Here is a 19,784-nt window from a genome sequence, read left to right as displayed (position 1 = left end):
CACCATATCCATATTCATTTTCATACACATACTAGTATTTATATATGCCCATGCCCATATTCATATCTATATTTCTTGTTCTTATGTGTAATATTATTGCTATTCTTATTCTAACTATTATTATGTACATATGAATTTCTTTATCCATCCTGTACCTGAGACTTACTGCAGGAACATGTAAGTAATACATTGGATCTTGCTGATGGACATTGCGGAACTTCCTGTTATCTCGATGTAACAAAAGTCACTGTTTTCTCAACAGTTTTCTTTTTTTATCTTGTAAATTTGTGTAAAATTCCAAAATAAAAAATTACATGAACTTGTCATATAAAGATCTGCCTAAAAAAATAGATATCAATTTGTGAATAGGACTGATGAACGTGATTGAAGATGGTAAAATCCCTCTCTACTGAATGCTGATATCTCCACACGTCTATCAGTACTTCCTTACTAACCATCTGAAAGAGGTCAGTAGGAACATTAGCTAGACTAGGGGCCACATAAACTTATTAAAATCTCTAGTCAAGATTAGATGCCAGTTTTTATGCTGGGCCAAAAGGAAGATTTTAGACATGAATCAAGAATGATGGGTGCATACACATTCACTAGTGTGTATTGGATATTGTTGATATTATAAATCTACCTTCACGATCAGTAATGTAATGATGTTGCCGAAATGAGACATCTTTGCTAATGGCAATAGTGACTCCTTTTCTTTTAACAGTAGCTGGGGCCATAATTACATGGGGGAATTGCTTATGTTTAAGCCAAAATAAATTGGATTCATTTAAGTTTGTTCTTTGTATACAAAAAACAGCTGATTTTAGCTGTTTGGCCTATTGCCATATTAAAGAGCGCTTATACGGACTGTTTTGCCCTTTAACATTAAAGGGGTTTTGCCTTGCTTTGCCTGCAGTCTCTTCTTCCCACTTCCTTTTCTTCTCCCATCAGTGTTCAGTGTTATCTGTGTGTTTACATAGAGAGATAGCAGAATGGGCTTTATCAGCAAACTGCAATTAGCTGAGCTGATTGTCCTGCCAACACTGAGTAAGTGAAGTCACTTGTCCTATCTCTTCGATCCGTGGTTATAGCAACGCTATGTAAACAATAGGAGGAATAAGTTCACATAGCAGGCAAACAAAGCAGCATTTCTAAATCAATATATTTAGGAAAAATCTTCAATATACGTAAGCTACCAGTATAGATAGGATCCTTGAGATGGGACAACCATCAACATTTAAGTGACATGACTTATAGTACCATGGTATCAGAACAATAATTCTGTAGAAGAGAAATGGACCTTTCCAGTACCAGAAGAGGGATGTAACAGAGATGGATGGGACAATACAACAAATAACCAAAACCTCACCCAACAAAGCATAAAGAAAACACAAACGGTAGAACCTGAGAAGATCAAGGTTGGAGTGTGGTGCACAACATGGACCTCGTCCAAGACCAAAAAAGCGTGAGCAGGTTGTGTATGACTTGTTCAAATAAATCATCATTCATTTCAATATTCAAGTGACAGAAGAATGATGATGATGGATGAAAGCTTGAGGGGAGAGGTGTGGCAGCCTGTAGATGGAGATGCTGGTGTAGAAGATGACATTCTTTAAGTAGATGATGTGCTGCAAGTAGTGATTCATTGAGATACTTGATTTTCAGAGAGCACAAGCTTCACAGGGAAGCCCCACTTGTTGGTGATGTGCTGGCCTCGTAGTAATTTAGTAAGACTGGTTAACACTTCTGATCTCTTGGAACCAGTCAGGTACTGAAAGGTTTTGTCTGGTAGCCCACAGAAGTTTGTTCTTGAGGAGATAATAATGGATGCGCTTTATGACATTGCGCAGTGTACCTTATGCAAGGCCTTTTTGGCTTAAGGATACAATTGGTCCGTTCTATTAGCAAGTCAGATTATAATTAATCCAGAATAAGATCTACAAACAAGTCCATTTGATATCCCACCTGTTTAATTGTCTCAAGGATACCTTAGAAGGATACGTTATCCCTTCGTGAGTGGTGTTCTAAGTCTAGTCAGATGTCCTAAAAAAAATAGGGAACGACACTGCTACAATCCAACTATTCCATATAGTTAATGGAAGGATACAAAGATTCAGTGGTTCTTAACCCCACTCAAAAGTCTATGTAGCCAATGCATCATATATAAGCCAAGAAACACTCAACAAAGGAGAAGTCGGAGGCATCAGCGCATGCAGGAGAGATATAGTAAATAGCTGTGCTGTTGGAAAGTCTGAAGAAGAAGCAGTAGAAGACAAGTGTGCCAAGTTGGAAGCATGAGGAAGCTCCTGTGGTGAGTTGTTGTCGCCATGTTGAAAGTGTGTGGCTGGGAAGAACTCTATTAACTTGGTTGCCAATGACTTCTTTCTCACTCTTTCAATCTTGAAATATAAACAGGTGTCCCAGGAACAGGTTGGGTAGGGATTTTAGCCAAATAAAACAGTGCTGCGTATGGCGTGAGCCGGTTTGAGGTCCAGGTAGCAGTGGAAAAGTGAAACTTGTGTCCTATACCAATTCACTTGTGGCCATGCCCCAGAATTATAGTGTAAGAACAAATCATAAAAATGAGATTCTTAGTAAGAGAGCCCAAATCCTATTGAAAAGGTGGCCTACTACAAAGGCTCCCCTCTGTCAGGATCTGGACTTCAAATGAATTTAAAGGAGATATATTTCAACTACATTTAGTTTCACACGTTTCATATTTGTTGCATTGTGCATATGGATCTTTGTTTGGCATCATTTTTTGGTTATACATGCCACCCATTTGCCTATTTTTTTTTTCACTTAGAATTCAGTACAATTGATCTACACTTCCCCTAAGTCCAGGTCCTGGGAGAGGTGAGTCTGCGTAACATCCCATCTAGAAAAGTTTGCTGTATCACTGGCAGTTGAGTTTTCATAATTTAATCAACAAATACTGTAAGAACTTAATTTTCATAACTATTATAGATAGCACTATGATTATTACGGCTATGGATTGGGCTAAAAAAAATTATTTGATATATACACAAAAATGAGACAGCATACTAGCATATGTGAAAAAGCAGAAAAGGTGGGCAAAATATTTACCCAAAGTCAGGAATACTGACTGTCTCAGTGAGATTACTGAATTACTGGAGAGTATTGTAACTCCTCTGATAAAAAAATTTGCATCGCTTTCTCTATGACTTTGTAGACACAATTTCTGCTAAACAGGTGGCTGAATGGATTACGTGAGTGGCATAAGTACCGCCATAGCAGCCATAGTGGCTACCACGGGGCCTGTGACCTTTGGGGTCACAGGTAACTAGCCCTAATTACTTACTGATCTCCATTCTTGCTAACAGCTGTCTTTGCTTCCCCTTCTGCTCTCCAGGGTGTCCCATGTGTCCCATATCACATTGCTGGGACCCCCTGGAGGGAAGCAGAAACAGGGGAAACAGAGGTAGCCATGAGCAGGAGTGAGGATCATTAAGTAAGGGGAGGTGAAAAACACATTGTTACACACCTCTCCAATGCAACTCTATGCTTTCTTCAGCCCCTGTAGTAACGTCACAGACAGCAGTGTAACCCATGCCTGTGACATCATTGAAGAGAGCCGAAAACAGCAGGAAGTAGCAGGAGAGGTGAGTAACATTGTTTTTTTTTTATGCTTTTCACCTCCCTGGGCCTCTGATCATTATACTCTGGGATCAAAAAAGTCCCTAGAGTATAATAATGGCTTGTGGGTGGTTCTGCCAAACCCGAAACTTTTGCTGTATTTGCAATGAACACCATAGGGGCCATGTTGGGACATAAAACTGTGTGGAGGGGCCGCTATGGGATATTATACTGTCTTGAGGCACTTTGTTTAAGCCAAAATAAATTGTGTGTAAATGGAGTGTTATACTGTGTGGAGGCCATGAAAGGGTATGCTATGCCGTGGGGTGGGGTGAAGCCTTTGCTAAGTTATGCCCTTGACAGACACTGATATAATTATAAATAGATATGATGGTACCCTGTCATTGATTAATATGGCTGTCTATTGTTTTATAGTATACACAGAGCCTTTTCCCCTCAGCAATATCGCTGAATATTGTGTGTAAAAGAAACATCTATACACCTCAAGTAAGTTGGTGAAAACAATCTCCTGAGATTTGTGATGGCATATTCACAGACATGCACAATGTTTTCTCTGCCACAAGTTAGCACAACCTATGATTATCCAAAGAGATATAGTAGGGAGCAGTGGATAGCTTTATTAGTGGGTAAATATGTTTACACAGTTGCACTTAAATATGTAATTGATTATGATAATAACATTGTGATGTATTTAAAGCAATTTTATGATGGCGCTATTGTTTATTGATTTTACAGGTATGAACATAAAAGTATTGGCTGTGAGATTTTACACTTATGTCATTCATTTTTATATTTTCACTGGATGTATATTTTAATTGATGTAATTGATACACTTGTTACATACATAGTTACATAGTTGAGGTTGGATAAAGACATTAGTCCATCAAGTCCAACCTTGATCATTTTGAGTGTACATATATATATATATATATATATATATATATATATATATATATATATATATATATATTCACCACCTGGTGTAAGTACTTGAAAAAGGTCCAATTTTTAGTGGACTGAAAAGTTGTTACTGCCTATATATATATATATATATATATATATATATATATATATATATATACTGTAAGGGTGCACTCACACTACGTAACGCCAGCGTGTATCACAGCCGTACACGCCGACACTACAGCAGGGCTGCCAAACACTTCCCATTCATTTCTATGGGAGACGGCATGCGAGCACTCCCCATAGAAATGAATGGAGCGCTCGCATGCCGGCTCCCATAGAAATGAATGGGAAGTGTTTGGCAGCCCTGCTGTAGTGTCGGCGTGTACGGCTGTGATACACGCTGGCGTTACGTAGTGTGAATGCACCCTAATGGTGTGAACCCAGAGGGCGCTATAGAGCAACCCAAAACAGAGTTAAAAAAGACTCTGACCACACCCATAGCTGAGTGAGGGGCTCCACTCCAGAGTGAGTGCACACAGCAAGACAGTGCTGTTAGTGGCCTGCAGGGAGCAGGTGCACTTTGGACCAGTTGGAGACGGGCAGGTGGCCTGTGCCAAGAAGACTGGATTCCAGAAGGAGCCTAACTCCAGAGAGAGAGTACAGATTGTGACCTGCAGACACAGGTGGACCTTGGACCAGTTAGAGACAGGCAGATGGTCTGTCCCAAGAGGACTGGATTCCAGAATGGACTTTGAACCAGACTGGTGAGATGAAACCTCACCAGTGTGTGGGCTAGGCTGTTTGTTTTGTTCCTTTGTCAGCTGAATAAAGCCACTTATTTTGGATTGTACCACCTGATCTGCTGTTTATTTGTCACCCAGCGCCACCAACACCTCTGTAAACACAGGAACACCGCTTACCTTTGCATCTAAATAACCCCAACTATCACAATACGTATATATATATATATATATATATATATATATATATATATATATATATATATTAGACCTAGTAGTAATAGTCTTAGTGCTATCAATAATAATAATGGTCCTTAAGTGATGAGAGGTCCTTCAAGTGAAGTGTGCTCAAAACGGCTGCAGTGGTCATGTACATTCATAGCACATCCTCTTTGCAGAACAAAGAAAACAAGGCAAGTGTAGCCATTTAAGCTATAGAACTGTATGTGCATTGGATAATAAGCAATTATTTAAATGCTCAATAACTCAACAACAGGTGCTTGCGCTGGTGACTCGAATATAGAATTTATGCTGACCATATTCTTTAGATAGCTGTCAGCCAAACAACTTTATGTTAATTAGCCAAACTCCTTTGAGAACTTTACCTATAGCACTTGAAGTTGATGGAGGCAAAGCACTAATATGCTAAGATTATAGTCACATGATTATCTATATGTTAAACATTTAGAAATATGTTAAAAACTTTGCTTGCCAAAATGTGTGTTATTGGTTTATTTTTTGAAAATAATAGTTTTTATTTTTATAGCTATGTCATGGGTAACTATTTCTACAAACCAGTTGTACTTTAGTTTTCAGAGGTTTTTAGGAGAGGGTGGATTCAAAAATCAACAGAAACATTTTCATATCATATAATCTGCATTTCAAACAGCAAAAAGTAAAAGAAGTATACTATATATAATAGACATTTCCAGTAGATAAGTAATATGATATAGAGGTAGCAATAATTGCAGTTAACAGGCCACCATTATTGTTTCAGTCTCAGGCAGAGTTCACACGGAGTAAACGCGCCGCGCATTGTGGCGCGTTTACGGCGCGTGTACGCCGCGTTTTTTTACGGTGCGCGATTACGCCGCGTTAGCGCCGCGTAAACACGGCGTTAACGCGGCGTAATCGCGCACCGTAAAATAACGCGGCGTACACGCGCCGTAAACGCACCACAATGCGCGGCGCGTTTACTCCGTGTGAACTCTGCCTAAATGAGATGTTGTTCTGAGACAAGTTTTAGTAATCTTCATTTCTAATAATACCTAGTTATCCTGTCCAGCATTTTCCATGCCGATCTTGCTGCTGAAATCTTCTTAGTTTGTGTGCCCAAACGTCACGCCATGGAAGTGCAAGGCTGTTTTTATCTAAAATTAATCTTGCTGGATCTGGAGACTCCTCATCATTTCCAATAATCAGGTAAGACTTGCCCACTTGCACACGGAGACAGTCACATGCTAAATCTTGATCTGGAACCCAAAGAGGCTGATCACCACGGCGGATTGGCACCCTTCTTTGTCTGTATACAGTAAGGACTGAGGCTGTGAATTGCCACCATTCCCCAGATTTTTCCATGGACAAAAGTTGTGCTCGTAGAACTGTAAACAGTAAGGCAAGAAAAATTAACACCAGTGCAAAATCAACTGTTTTACAATCAATATGATATATGTAAATGTCGCAAATGTAAATAAATCAATGAATAACACTAAAGGGATTGTCCGGGATAAAATCATATTCATACGCAAAACTAATTATCCTCCCCTGCCTAATTTCTAACTTGCACAATGAAAAGGAGAGACGCCGAGTGGCACATGGCGTAGCACAACTTATTGAGGATGGAACAATGGTGTAAGAATGACAAATTGGCCTTGAGGGGATTACCTTGAGGGGTGGTGAATAGTCATAACAACCCAATCACTTCAAATAAACCCAGTTAAGGTGGCAGCTAGCTTGTCCGTACAATTTTTTTTACAGTTGGTCTTATATAATATTCTAATTTTCTGACATAATGGCTTTTAACATAAATAAACACTTGAAGAAGTTCACTCAATATAATATAAGTGTTTTACTTTTTTATTTGAATTACTAAAAAAAAACTAAAAACTTTTTGATGATATTCTAATTTATTGAGATGCACTTGTATGTTTGTTCATCTTCTGGATGAGTTTTTTTTGTACATTACCAAATGAAAGATCGATGGCAAGGGGCAAGGTCTTCAAACAGATAATTATCCATGTGAGTATAGGCACACATGTAGGAATTAAGTTACTCTGTGCTCACATGATATGATGTCACCAGCATATTTGGCAAGGTCGGATTAGCAGTGGAAATAAGTGAGCTAGAAGACCATTACATTCCTTCTCCTCATGATCGCCTTTGTCCGCAAGCCATATCCATTCCACCAAAGAAAAAAATTCTGGAGCTCACTGTAGTCTGAGGTCAAGATCTTCAGGGTGCATGATCAACTTCCAGTCTTGAGAAGCGTAGTAATGGCATGCAAAGATAGAGACAGATCGACATCTCTCCGAATTCTTAAAATTTCACTTTTAATCCATAATTCAAATAATAAAAATTAAAAACATAGAAAAAAGTGTGGAAAAGAAAAAAGCAAGACACATTTTTGAATGTTTTTTTCTTTTCCACACTTATTTCTATGTTTGTAATTTTTATTATTCAGGCCAACGACCAAAAAACTTTTTCTTGAATAATAGGCTATTGAAACTGAAAATGACCTCCAAATTTATCTATCACGTCTCAGATTTAGACAAAATCCCTGCCCTCTTTTCATTATTGGAAGCATGTTTAAGCAATCAGAGCTAAGCTCTATTTTACGTATCATTATCTCCCAATGTAATTACACATCTAATTAATTTACCAATCATCGTAAGTCGATTGGTTAAACGCTATTTTTTCCTGACTATATAAAGCCACGCATTACTGCGTAAGGTCTGTTCCTGCTTTATGTTATATTCTCATTCAGTATTTTTTAAAATGGCATCCCATGGAGTTCGTAGTTGTGTTACATTTCCAAATTCCTTTTGCTATATATGTGGTGAATTTACTGTAAAAAAAAAAAAAAAAAAAACAGCGGCCTGTGTCTGAGTTTATTAAGAGAGCGTATTTTGCCTACTTTGGCATTAGACTTGGAGATCAAGACAAGACTTGGGCACCTCACAAAGTGTGCTATATTTGTGTTGAAGATTTGAGAAGATGGTCGAAAGGAAAGAAGAAAGCTTTCAAACTTGGCATCCCGATGATTTGGAGGGAACAGAGAGATCGCCTTAATGATTGCTATTTCTGCTGCATTGACGTTAGTGGTTACAATTCCAAGAACAAAAAGAATATTTTGTACCCAAAGCTTCCATCTGTCATTCGTCCAGTGCCTTACAGCGAACAAATTCCTGTGCCTCAACCCTTTGTATTGTTAGAGATGCCTATGGATACAGATTCTCCCGAAAATGATGGAGAGAAAGGTGAAATGGATGCAGAGTTTGAATGTGGTTCGAGCACTCAGCCCCAGTTGTTCTCCCAAGATGAGTTGAATGACCTAGTGAGGGATCCTGGATTTAGCAAAGAAAATTCAGAACTACTGGGTTCACGTTTACAAGAAAAAAAATCTATTGGTCGAAGGAACGTCAGTGTATTTTTATAGAAAGAGAGAACTCAAGTTTACTCTTATTTTGAACAGGAAGAAAACCTGGTGTTTTGTCATGATGTCCCTAGTTTCTTGGAAATCACAAAGATCTAGACCAGGGGTCCTCAAACTGCGGCCCGAGGGCCACATGCGGCCCACCAAGCACTTCTGTCTGGCCCCGCCGACAACGCTGGCAGGCGTGCATTTATAATGAAGTTCCTGGGGAGCTCGGGCCAGGCCATGGAGCGCACTTCACTTTACCTATTGGAGGGCACCGCTCCTGATGTCTGTGCGATTTGCTCTGCCTCCGGACCACTATTTAAAAAGTTTGAGGACCCCTGATCTAGACTATGAAAAAATCATTCAAAATATGCTGCATAAATTTCAAAATCTAGGATGTCTGATGAGCCTCAAACTTCACTTTTTGAATTCGCATGTGAGATTTTTCCCTGAAAATCTTGGAGCAGTTAGCGAAGAACAAGGAGAATGCTTCCATCAGGATATCAAGGTGATGGAGAAAAGATATCAGGGTCGTTTGAATGTTGCAATATTGGTAGACTACTGCTGGTCGCTATGTCACAAGTCAGACATTTCCTTTAGCCTGGTTCATTATATTATGATATTATGCCCTGTTTCACTCTCACATGTGTTGCCACAGTCTTGCCACTGAGTGATGGCACACCACTGTCATCACTCAGTCAGACATGTCCTGTGGCCTGGTCCAACATATTATGCCCTGCTGAACTGCCACCAGGGCCAGCAATTGCCTATGCCCCCATCCCCAAAGAGCCCCCGGGATCCAGAGCCTGATGACTCCGGATCCCAGAGTGAGGCCCGGCCATATCAAAAACAGAAAGGGACCCATTGTCATGTGCCGCAGGGCCACTTTCCAAGGTGAGTAAAAATAACAAACACTGTTACTCACCTGCCCTAGGCATCTTGCATCATCTTTTGGTGTTCCGGACATCAGTGCTGACAGCATGCCCCTTGTAACTGCTGAGGCCCAATCACAGGACACGTGATGTCAGCCGCAGAGAAGAGGATACAGTGAAGCAGCATAAGGAGGCCCAGGAAAGGTAAGGTAAGGTCAGTATAACTTTGTTATTTTTCCTTACCCTTTCCTTGGCCTTCTGTTATTATACTCTAGGGTCTGAATAGTATATTTTTGACTGGGTGCAAAAATCTATTAGGGTAAGTTCACACAGGGTTTTCTGGTCAGGATTTTGAGGCCGTATCTGCCTCAAAATCCTGACCAAAAAGACGGCTCCCATTGAAGTCAATGGGAGCCAGTCAGTTCTTTTTTCCCCACCCCCACCTCCCCATATAGCGGTCACCAACGAAGAGGAAGATGAGACTCCATGGACTGTTATACCCCAAACCAACCGCCCCGCCCCACCCCACCTCCCCATATAACGGTCACCAACGAAGAGGAAGATGAGACTCCATGGACTGTTATACCCCAAACCACCCACCCCACCCCCACCATACCCACCACTCACCCACCCGAGTCCAACTCCCCCCCACACACACACTTTACTAGCTTTGGCAATGCCAAATATCTATTCGGACGTGCCAATAAAGCTTTTTTGATTTGATTTGATTTGAGCCGTTTCTTCTGGCTCCCAGGAAAAAGAAGCGAGTTGCTCATTCTTCAGGCTGATTTGCTTCGTTATTCGGCCTGAAGACACTCCATCCTCCCGAATAGGCACATTTATTGGGCCTAATTCGGAGCGCAGTGCGAGACTGGATGCCAGTTCAGTGCATTCAGTCACGGCTACCCATTTTTTGGTCCAGAAGCTTTTGGTTCCGGACCAAAAAACCCTGTGTCAACTTACCCTTAGGTAGTACAAAGATGCTTATTTAAATTGTGTGTGGTTAAATAAGGGTTGTTATTACTTTTTTGTTGGCAGAAAGGATACATTATTATAGGGGTTGGAAGACAATGGTGTTGTTTGTATATCAGCATTTGGGGCCCGCTTTTAATTTTGACCAGGGCCACGGTTTGCTTAAAACTGGCCCTGACTGCAACAGATATTGCCACAGCTGCCTAGTGTCTACTACTAGAGATGAGCGAGTACTGTTCGGATCAGCCGATCCGAACAGCACTCTTGCATAGAAATGAATGGACGTAGCCGGCACGTGGGGGGGGTTAAGCGGCCGGCCGCCGTCAAAGCGGAAGTACCAGGTGCATCCATTCATTTCTATGGAGCATGCTGTTCAGATTGGCTGATCCGAACAGTACTCGCTCATCTCTATATCTACTACCAATACCACCACTCAGGCAGACATGTCCTGCAGCCTGGTCCACTATCACATTCCACTACAGCACACTATTGTTTTTTTACAGTGTTGGTGTAAAAAAATAATGTTTTTATTTAACATCTTCTCTCAATTTTTGGTGACATTTTTTTTGGAGGGGGAAAAACAATTTTTCTTCAAGTGGTACTTGTCTCACAAATAACAATATGCCCCTATAGCCCCTACAAGCCATCAAAATGGGATAATTTTTCTACAACACCATTGCTTTTTTTCAATATAACCACCATGTGTGTCTAAAAAAAACCATGGGCAACTCACTTTACCCTAATGGGTACTTTCTGTACTGTTTTAAATGTTAAATGCGACATTCAGCACTGTGTATGGTTAAACTCATGATATGAGTCAAGCTTTTCACAGTACAAAGTGGTTTTCACTAGTGTCCTACCTTTTGAAACAATTTCACTGAAAAGGATGATAAGACCTCAAAATAGGACTAAAAAGATAAAATGTAACTTTTATTTTGCTAAGCTATTAAAATTTTTAAAGCACAAACAACACACACCCAATTGTGAGAATTATAAACTTAGTGCTCGGGAGACTGCTAGAGACAATGTGTCTTATCTATATCAAGCTGACTCCCTAACACTTTCAACCGGTATTACTCTTAGTGAAAGTGCTGAATAGGACTCCACCATTAAGCTCAGCATAGCGTTCCCCAGCCTTCTGGAGTGCCGGCTATATGCCACGCCAACCAGAGGGGGAAAGTCCATTTCTGGCTCGGTCCAGGTTCAGACACACTCAAGCAAACTACCGTAAACATGCGTTCTTTTAGACCCTACGCGTTTTGTTAGACTCATCAGGGGTCATTCAAAATTCTCAGACTAATAGCAGTAATAACTACTGTTATTATTGAGATCAAGGGCGGTTGATACTCTGACCGCCAGCAGGACCACCGCTATTCTCATCAGCGATGAATTGCCCAGCTGGAAAGCACGCTTTTACCGTGCCCAAGGCCCCTCCCCTTCCACATTACCAGCCAATGGCCCCTGTTCATTGCGCTGACAATAGTTCGTCACATTGCTGATTTGTACCGCCCCTATTTCATATTGGCGGAGTGAGATGCACCCACTTCTTATTACGCATGCGCTATATGGCTAGGCTTCCGATACCATTTCTAATGCCTATTTCATTCAATCTCTCCGCGCATGCGTGTTTAACACGCCTGATTATTATACCTCTCCCATTCGTGCTCATTGGCGGAGCCTGGCGCACCCTTAACATTCCCCGCGCATGCGCATTGATGATCAGAATACTGTTCACTTTGACAGATCCTGCTAGGCAGGTAACTTGCACATGCGCGTGGACTTAGAGTAATCTTCAGCATCTTATTAACCAGCGCTTCGCCTCACGTATACCTCATACCTATGGTTGAGCTAGATAGGTGGTTATTGATGTTCAAATAAGTTTAGCTATTGCCAATGTATTTGATTTTATTATTGTCAGCCGCATTAAAGTGGGCCATTAATTTTACTTTGCTGTGTGGCATGGGAGTAAGGGGAATATTTCTTCCCCCGACTACTAAGATAAAGGAAAATACAGTGGCATACGCCACTGGGACGTCCTGTATTACACGGCATCACAAACACAGAGATGTTATTGGGAGCTTCAGTAGTATCTTAAAAAAGCCATCTTTTATGAGCGTGGCCACCGGAGTGACTTATGATTGCAGAAGCTTTGCTAATTGTTAAACGAGTGGGGTGGTATACTTGTTGAGCTGCCCATGCCCCTTTAACTATGTGGGCAAGACTCGTAGATAATTAAGAAGAAGAATAAGAGAACATGTCTGTGATATACAAAACCAAAGGGACACACCGGTGGTGAGGCATTTTGTGAATCAGCATTCAGGTGAAACAAGGGATCTGACTGTCCAGGTCATAGAAGTCATAAAACCCCCACGGAGAGGAGGGGATTGGGACAGGTTCCTATTAAGGAAAGAAACTCAATGGATTTCTAGAATGGGAATCATAGTACCAGGAGGGCTTAATGAGCAACTGGATTTCTCATGCTTTCAAGATTGAAAATAAAAGTAATAGGAGCAGTACTGTTGCTGGTGACACTACTGAAGCTCCCAATAACATCTCTGTGTTTGTGATGCCGTGTAATACAGAACTGGTGCTGGTGACACTATTGAAGCTCCCAATAACATCTCTGTGTTTGTGATGCCGTGTAATACAAGACGTCCCAGTGGCGTATGCCACTGTATTTTCCTTTATCTTAGTAGTCGGGGGAAGAAATATTCCCCTTACTCCCATGCCACTCAGCGAAGTAAAATTACCGTATATACTTGAGTATAAGCCGAATTTTTCAGCCCAGTTTTTGTGCTGAAAAGCCTCCCTCGGCTTATACTCGAGTCACCAAAAAAAAAAAAAAAAAATTTTTTTTTTTTTTTTTTAGGAGGGGGGGTCTATGACCAGCCACAATATTAATGTATAGAATCTCCCATAAAATAGTGCAAAAGAGAAAAAAAAAAAGAAGATTTAAAAAAAATAAAAGTTCTAAATCATTCCTTTCCCTAGAATACATACAAAAGTAGAAAATGACTGTAAAACACAAACACATTAGGTATCCCTGTGTCTGAAAGTGTCTACTGAATATAGGGGATCTGCAGGGCTCCTGATCTGTCGGGAAGGGGTTAATAGGAGCACTGCAGATACCCTATATTCAGCCAGGCTGAATTCCAAGTGGGGGAAAAAAAACCTCAGTCCTCAAACTCAGGGAAGGGGCAGACAGACAACCAAAACACCCCCTCCCCTTCCCCAGCACCTACTGCACCCAAAAACTGACCATTTTAATTTTTTAAATTTTCCAGTAGCTGCTGCATTTCCTCCCTAGGCTTATACTCGAGTCAATAAGTTTTCCCAGTTTTTGTGGTAAAATTAGGGGGGTCGGCTTATATTCGGGTCGGCTTATACTCGAGTATATACGGTAATGGCCCACTTTAATGCGGCTGACAATAATAAAATCAAATACATTGGCAATAGCTAAACTTATTTGAACATCAATAACCACCTATCTAGCTCAACCGTAGGTATGAGGTATACGTGAGGCGAAGCGCTGGATAATAAGATGCTGAAGATTACTCTAAGTCCACGCGCATGTGCAAGTTACCTGCCTAGCAGGATCTGTCAAAGTGAACAGTATTTTGATCATCAATGCACATGCGCGGGGAATGTTAAGGGTGCGCCGAGCTCCGCCAATGAGCACGAAAGGGAGAGGTATAATAATCAGGCGTGTTAAACACGCATGCGCGGAGAGATTGAATGAAATAGGCATTAGAAATGGTATCGGAAGCCTAACCATATAGCGCATGCGTAATAAGAAGTGGGTGCATCTCACTCCGCCAATATGAAATAGGGGCGGTACAAATCAGCAATGTGACGAACTATTGTCAGCGCAATGAACAGTGGCCATTGGCTGGTAATGTGGAAGGGGAGAAGCCTTGGGCACGGTAAAAGCGTGCTTTCCAGCTGGGCAATTCATCGCTGATGAGAATAGCGGCGGTCCTGCTGGCGGTCAGAGTATCAACCGCCCTTGATCTCAATAATAACAGTAGTTATTACCGCTATTAGTCTGAGAATTTTGAATGACCCCTGATGAGTCTAACGAAACGCGTAGGGTCTAAAAGAACGCATGTTTACGGTAGTTTGCTTGAGTGTGTCTGAACCTGGACCGAGCCAGCAATTGACTTTCCCCCTCTGGTTGGCGTGGCATATAGCCGGCACTCCAGAAGGCTGGGGAACGCTATGCTGAGCTTAATGGTGGAGTCCTATTCAGCACTTTCACTAAGAGTAATACCGGCTGAAAGTGTTAGGGAGTCAGCTTGATATAGATAAGACACATTGTCTCTAGCAGTCTCCCGAGTACTAAGTTTATAATTCTCACAATTGGGTGTGTGTTGTTTGTGCTTTAAAAATTTTAATAGCTTAGCAAAATAGAAGTTACATTTTATCTTTTTAGTCCTATTTTGAGGTCTTATCAACCTTTTCAGTGAAATCATCATATGTGTCACATTCACTTGACATAATTTCAGCTGTGTTTGTCTTAGAGACCTGGTCATTGAATAGATAGGATCCTAGGAGCCCTAAGAGTATTCTACATTGTGTTTTAGGCTAATTTAAAAGGCGTCTATCATTGGTTTCATACAATTTTAACTAATCCCTTAGAAAGGCTATTCTAGGAATACTTCTCCAGAAAAAAAAGAAAAACTCCTCCGTTTTTATCCCATATACAAATGAGGTATTTCTAATACAGTATTAGAAGTATTTCTTAATACTGACCATTACGGACCTCCAATAGTTTATGCAACCTGTCTGTGAAACAAAGTATAGCAAGGTAATTATTCAAAAAAGGCTTTTTAAAGGATAAAACCTTTTTTGGCAGAAAGTAAAGGCGGCTTCCTTTAATGATTTGTTTTGCATATAAAATATTTTATGTATGCCTATTAACAGGTAAATGTGTGATTTTTCTAAATCTGCTTTTGTTTTCATTCCACTTTTTCTGTCTTTGCCCTCAATTCTTTTATAATAAACAACAGAAAATCAGCCTAACTTGATAATTCCCTTTGTGTTGTTAAAAACATTGTTGTGGAAAACCAAGCAGGGTATGGGCTTTATTGTTCTTTCTTCTTCCCCTTGCACATTCTGCTTTTAGTGCACACTCGTCTTCTCACCCGAGCATCTCTATTTTCTTAAAATCCAGGGCTTTAATTAATCCTAGGAAATGATGATCCTTCAGTCAGTTTATCCTGGATGTGCCTGTGGGATCAAGAGAGTGCCTATTGGGAGGACATTAACCCAAACCAAACGAAGAACAGCATGAAAGCATAGAAAGGCAGCTGTTCCTTCTCACTAATTAATCTATTTGTATCCTAAAAACTACTAGAAACTGATCTATTGCATCCTATTTAGTACATATGGTAAAAAAAAATCCTGTATGTCATAGTATTTAGCACATTTGTATTACGGTAGAAAATAGAATTTAATGTGTAATTTTATTCTTAGGTATATTTAGTACATTGTGGCTGTTTAGTCAACAAGTATGGCATAACATGCAAGTATGGTATAGCATGGCGACTATTCTAATTTGCAGTTTAGATCATCACTGAATGTTTGTAATCTATATTATTATAATATTATCTATTATTTTTAACTAGAGCACATATTATAAATTGTGTAATCTCTTCTATTATTTCAAAGCTGTGTGTTTAAGCCCTTCCTGCTCTGCACCATGCTGAGCGTTAAACTATACGTAATAGCATGGTGCAGAGCGGGAAGGGATTAACCCTCTGGATACCGTTATCAATAACGATTATGGCATCTAACGGGTCCTGGGGCAAGGCTGTCCACTATTGTCACCCCTCAGACCCCACAGCATAAGATTGTAGGTTAGAGGTGTTGCCATAGCAGCCAGGAGGCAGGGCTGCATCCTGCTAAATACCTATGCATAGTTCCAATAGGAGCTACTATGTGATGTTCTACAATACTGTGTATTGCAGTACATTGCACTGGGGTTCTAAGATCCCAGCTTCAAGTCCCCTTGTGGGACATGTGAAAAGTGAAATAACACACAAAAGTATAAATAATAACAAAATAAACAAATAATAAAAAGTTATCTATATATATATATATCTCCCTATCTTATAAAAATGAATTCTTGTCTGTCTGTCTGTCTGTCCATCTGTCTGTCTGTCTGTACTCTAATGCGAACCAAACGACTGGACCGATCTTCACCAAATTTGGTACAGAGATACTTCAGGTATCCGGGAAGGATTAAAACAAGACTCCAACTCGCTCGGACGTACCGTTGCTGAGATACAGCATTCCAAACACAGTGCCCCCCCCCCTTAGCCAATACAAACCTGCAAGTCTTTCACTCATATTCCAACTGCAATACACACGGTCACTCCACATGCACAATAGAACACTGATATCCAAACTGAGATACACGCATCAGAGGATTAGATACACAGATCAGCACACAGTATCACATACCAGAGGATTAGATACACGGGTCTGCACACAGTCCCACACACCAGAGGATTAAATACGCATTTCTGCACACAGTTCCACACACTGAAGGATTTGATACGTGCATTTGCACACGGTTTCACATGCCGAAGGATTAGATACAGGCGTCTACACACAGTTCCACACTCCAGAGGATTAGATACGTGCATCTGCAAACATTTGTACACGCCATAGGATTAGATACACGCGTCTGCACACAGTTCCACATTCCACAGGATTAGATATGCGCGTCTGCACACAGTTCCACATTCCAGAGGATTAGATACGCGCATCTGCACACAGTTGTACATGCCATAGGATTAGATACACGCATCTGCACACAGTACCACATGCAGTAGGATTAGATACGCGCGTCTACACATAGTTCCACACGCCAAAGGATTAGATACGCGCATCTGCACACAGTACCACATGCCGGGGGATTGGATACGCGCGTCTACACACAGTTCCACACGCCGTAGGATTAGATACGCGCCTCTTCACACAATACCATACAGGGGAGGATTAGATACACGTGTCTTCACACAGTTGTACACACCATAGGATTAGATACACGGGTCTGCACACAGTCCCACACACCAGAGGATTAAATACGCACTTCTGCACACAGTACCACATGCCATAGGATTAGATACGTGCGCCTGCACACGGTTCCACATGCCGAAGCATTAGATACAGGCGTCTACACACAGTTCCACACTCCAGAGGATTAGATACACAGATCAGCACACAGTATCACACGCCAGAGGATTAGATACACGGGTCTCCACACAGTCCCACACACCAGAGGATTAAATACGCATTTCTGCACACAGTTCCACACACTGAAGGATTTGATACACGCGTCTGCACACGGTTCCACATGCCGAAGGATTAGATACAGGCGTCTACACACAGTTCCACACTCCAGAGCATTAGATACGTGCGTCTGCACACATTTGTACACGCCATAGGATTAGATACACGCGTCTGCACAGAGTACCACATGCCGTAGGATTAGATACACGCGTCTACACACAGTTCCACATTCCAGAGGATTAGATACACGCGTCTGCAGACAGTACCACATGCAGTAGGATTAGATACGCGCATCTACACATAGTTCCACACGCCAAAGGATTAGATACGCGCCTCTTCACACAATACCACACTTTGGAGGATCAGATACGTGTCTCTGCACACAGTACCACAAGCCAGAGAATTAGATACGCGTCTCAGCACACAGTATCACACAGGGGAGGATTAGATACGCGTGTTTACACACAGTACCACACGGGGAGGATTAGATACGCGCGTCTACACACAGTACCACATGCCATAGGATTAGATATGCGCATCTGCACACAGTACCATATGCCGGGGGATTGGATACACGCCTCTACACACAGTTCCACACGCCGTAGGATTAGATACGCGCCTCTTCACACAATACCACATGGGAGGATTAGATACACATGTCTTCACACAGTTGTACACACCATAGGATTAGATACACGCATCTGCACACAGTACCACATGCCGTAGGATTAGATACGTGCGTCTACACACAGTACCACACGCCAGAGGATAAGATAAGCGCGTCTGCACACAGTACCAAATTCCGTAGATTTAGATACGCACGTCTGCACACAGTACCACATGCCGTAGGATTAGATACCCACGTCTACACACAGTTCCACATGCCGTAGGATTAGATACGCGCCTCTTCACACAATACCACACAGGGGAGGATTAGATACGTGCATCTGCACACAGTACCACACGCCAGAGTATTAGATACGCGCATCTGCACACAGTACCGCACGCCAGAGTCATTAGATATGCGCGTCTGCACACAGTTTCACTTACTGGAGGATTAGATACGCGCCTCTTCACACAATACCACACGGGGAGGATTAGATATGTGCATCTGCACACAGTACCACACCAACAAGGATTGGATACTTGCATCTAAACACAGTACTACACGGGGAAGGATTAGATACAGCTTTACGCCAGGTATCCATAACAACTGATCACAGGTTTTTCACTGACATCCAAAATGAGATACACATAATCACATGACGCTTATGGACATACACACAAACAGCATACAAAATACACCAGTGCAAAATTGGACAATTCTTATGGGGCCACTACACAAACATAAAATGTAATATACCCGTGCAAAGCCGGGTCCTCCCTCTAGTATATATATATATATATATATATATATATATAATGTAAACAAAATAAACAAACATGATAGGTATCCCCACATGCGTATAAGTCCCCACTATCCAAAAAAAGTTATTAATAGTAATTATCCTGTACATATAGAAAATATATACCGCATTGTGCAAATTAACGTATTTTGGTAACGCTGCTTTCCCAAAAAAAAAATAACAATAAAATGTGATCAGAAAGTCATACATATCAAACATTGGTACCAATAAAAAGTATAACTTGCCCCAAAAATAAAGAGCCCTGACATATCTCTTTCAACAGTGAACAGTCAACAGTGAAATAAAAAAGTTATATGCATCAGAATACCGACCC

The 19,784-nt window shown here is 41.1% G+C and overlaps 1 protein-coding gene across 1 annotated transcript in view; it reads right to left on the bottom strand.

Annotated features, from left to right (window-relative positions):
- Positions 1 to 6,536: 6,536 nt before the first annotated feature.
- NTN5 (netrin 5) overlaps positions 6,537 to 19,784 on the bottom strand; it is a 94,486-nt gene continuing 81,238 nt past the window's right edge. The window contains exon 6 of the mRNA XM_075276790.1: positions 6,537 to 6,865. Within this exon, the coding sequence (XP_075132891.1) occupies positions 6,537 to 6,865 (329 nt within the window). The remainder of the gene's footprint in view (positions 6,866 to 19,784) is intronic.

Source organism: Leptodactylus fuscus, chromosome 6 (genome assembly GCF_031893055.1).
Source record: "Leptodactylus fuscus isolate aLepFus1 chromosome 6, aLepFus1.hap2, whole genome shotgun sequence".
Taxonomy (NCBI): domain Eukaryota; kingdom Metazoa; phylum Chordata; class Amphibia; order Anura; family Leptodactylidae; genus Leptodactylus; species Leptodactylus fuscus.
The sequence above is the reverse complement of the archived record's forward strand: the minus strand, read 5'-3'. Positions and strand labels throughout refer to the sequence as shown.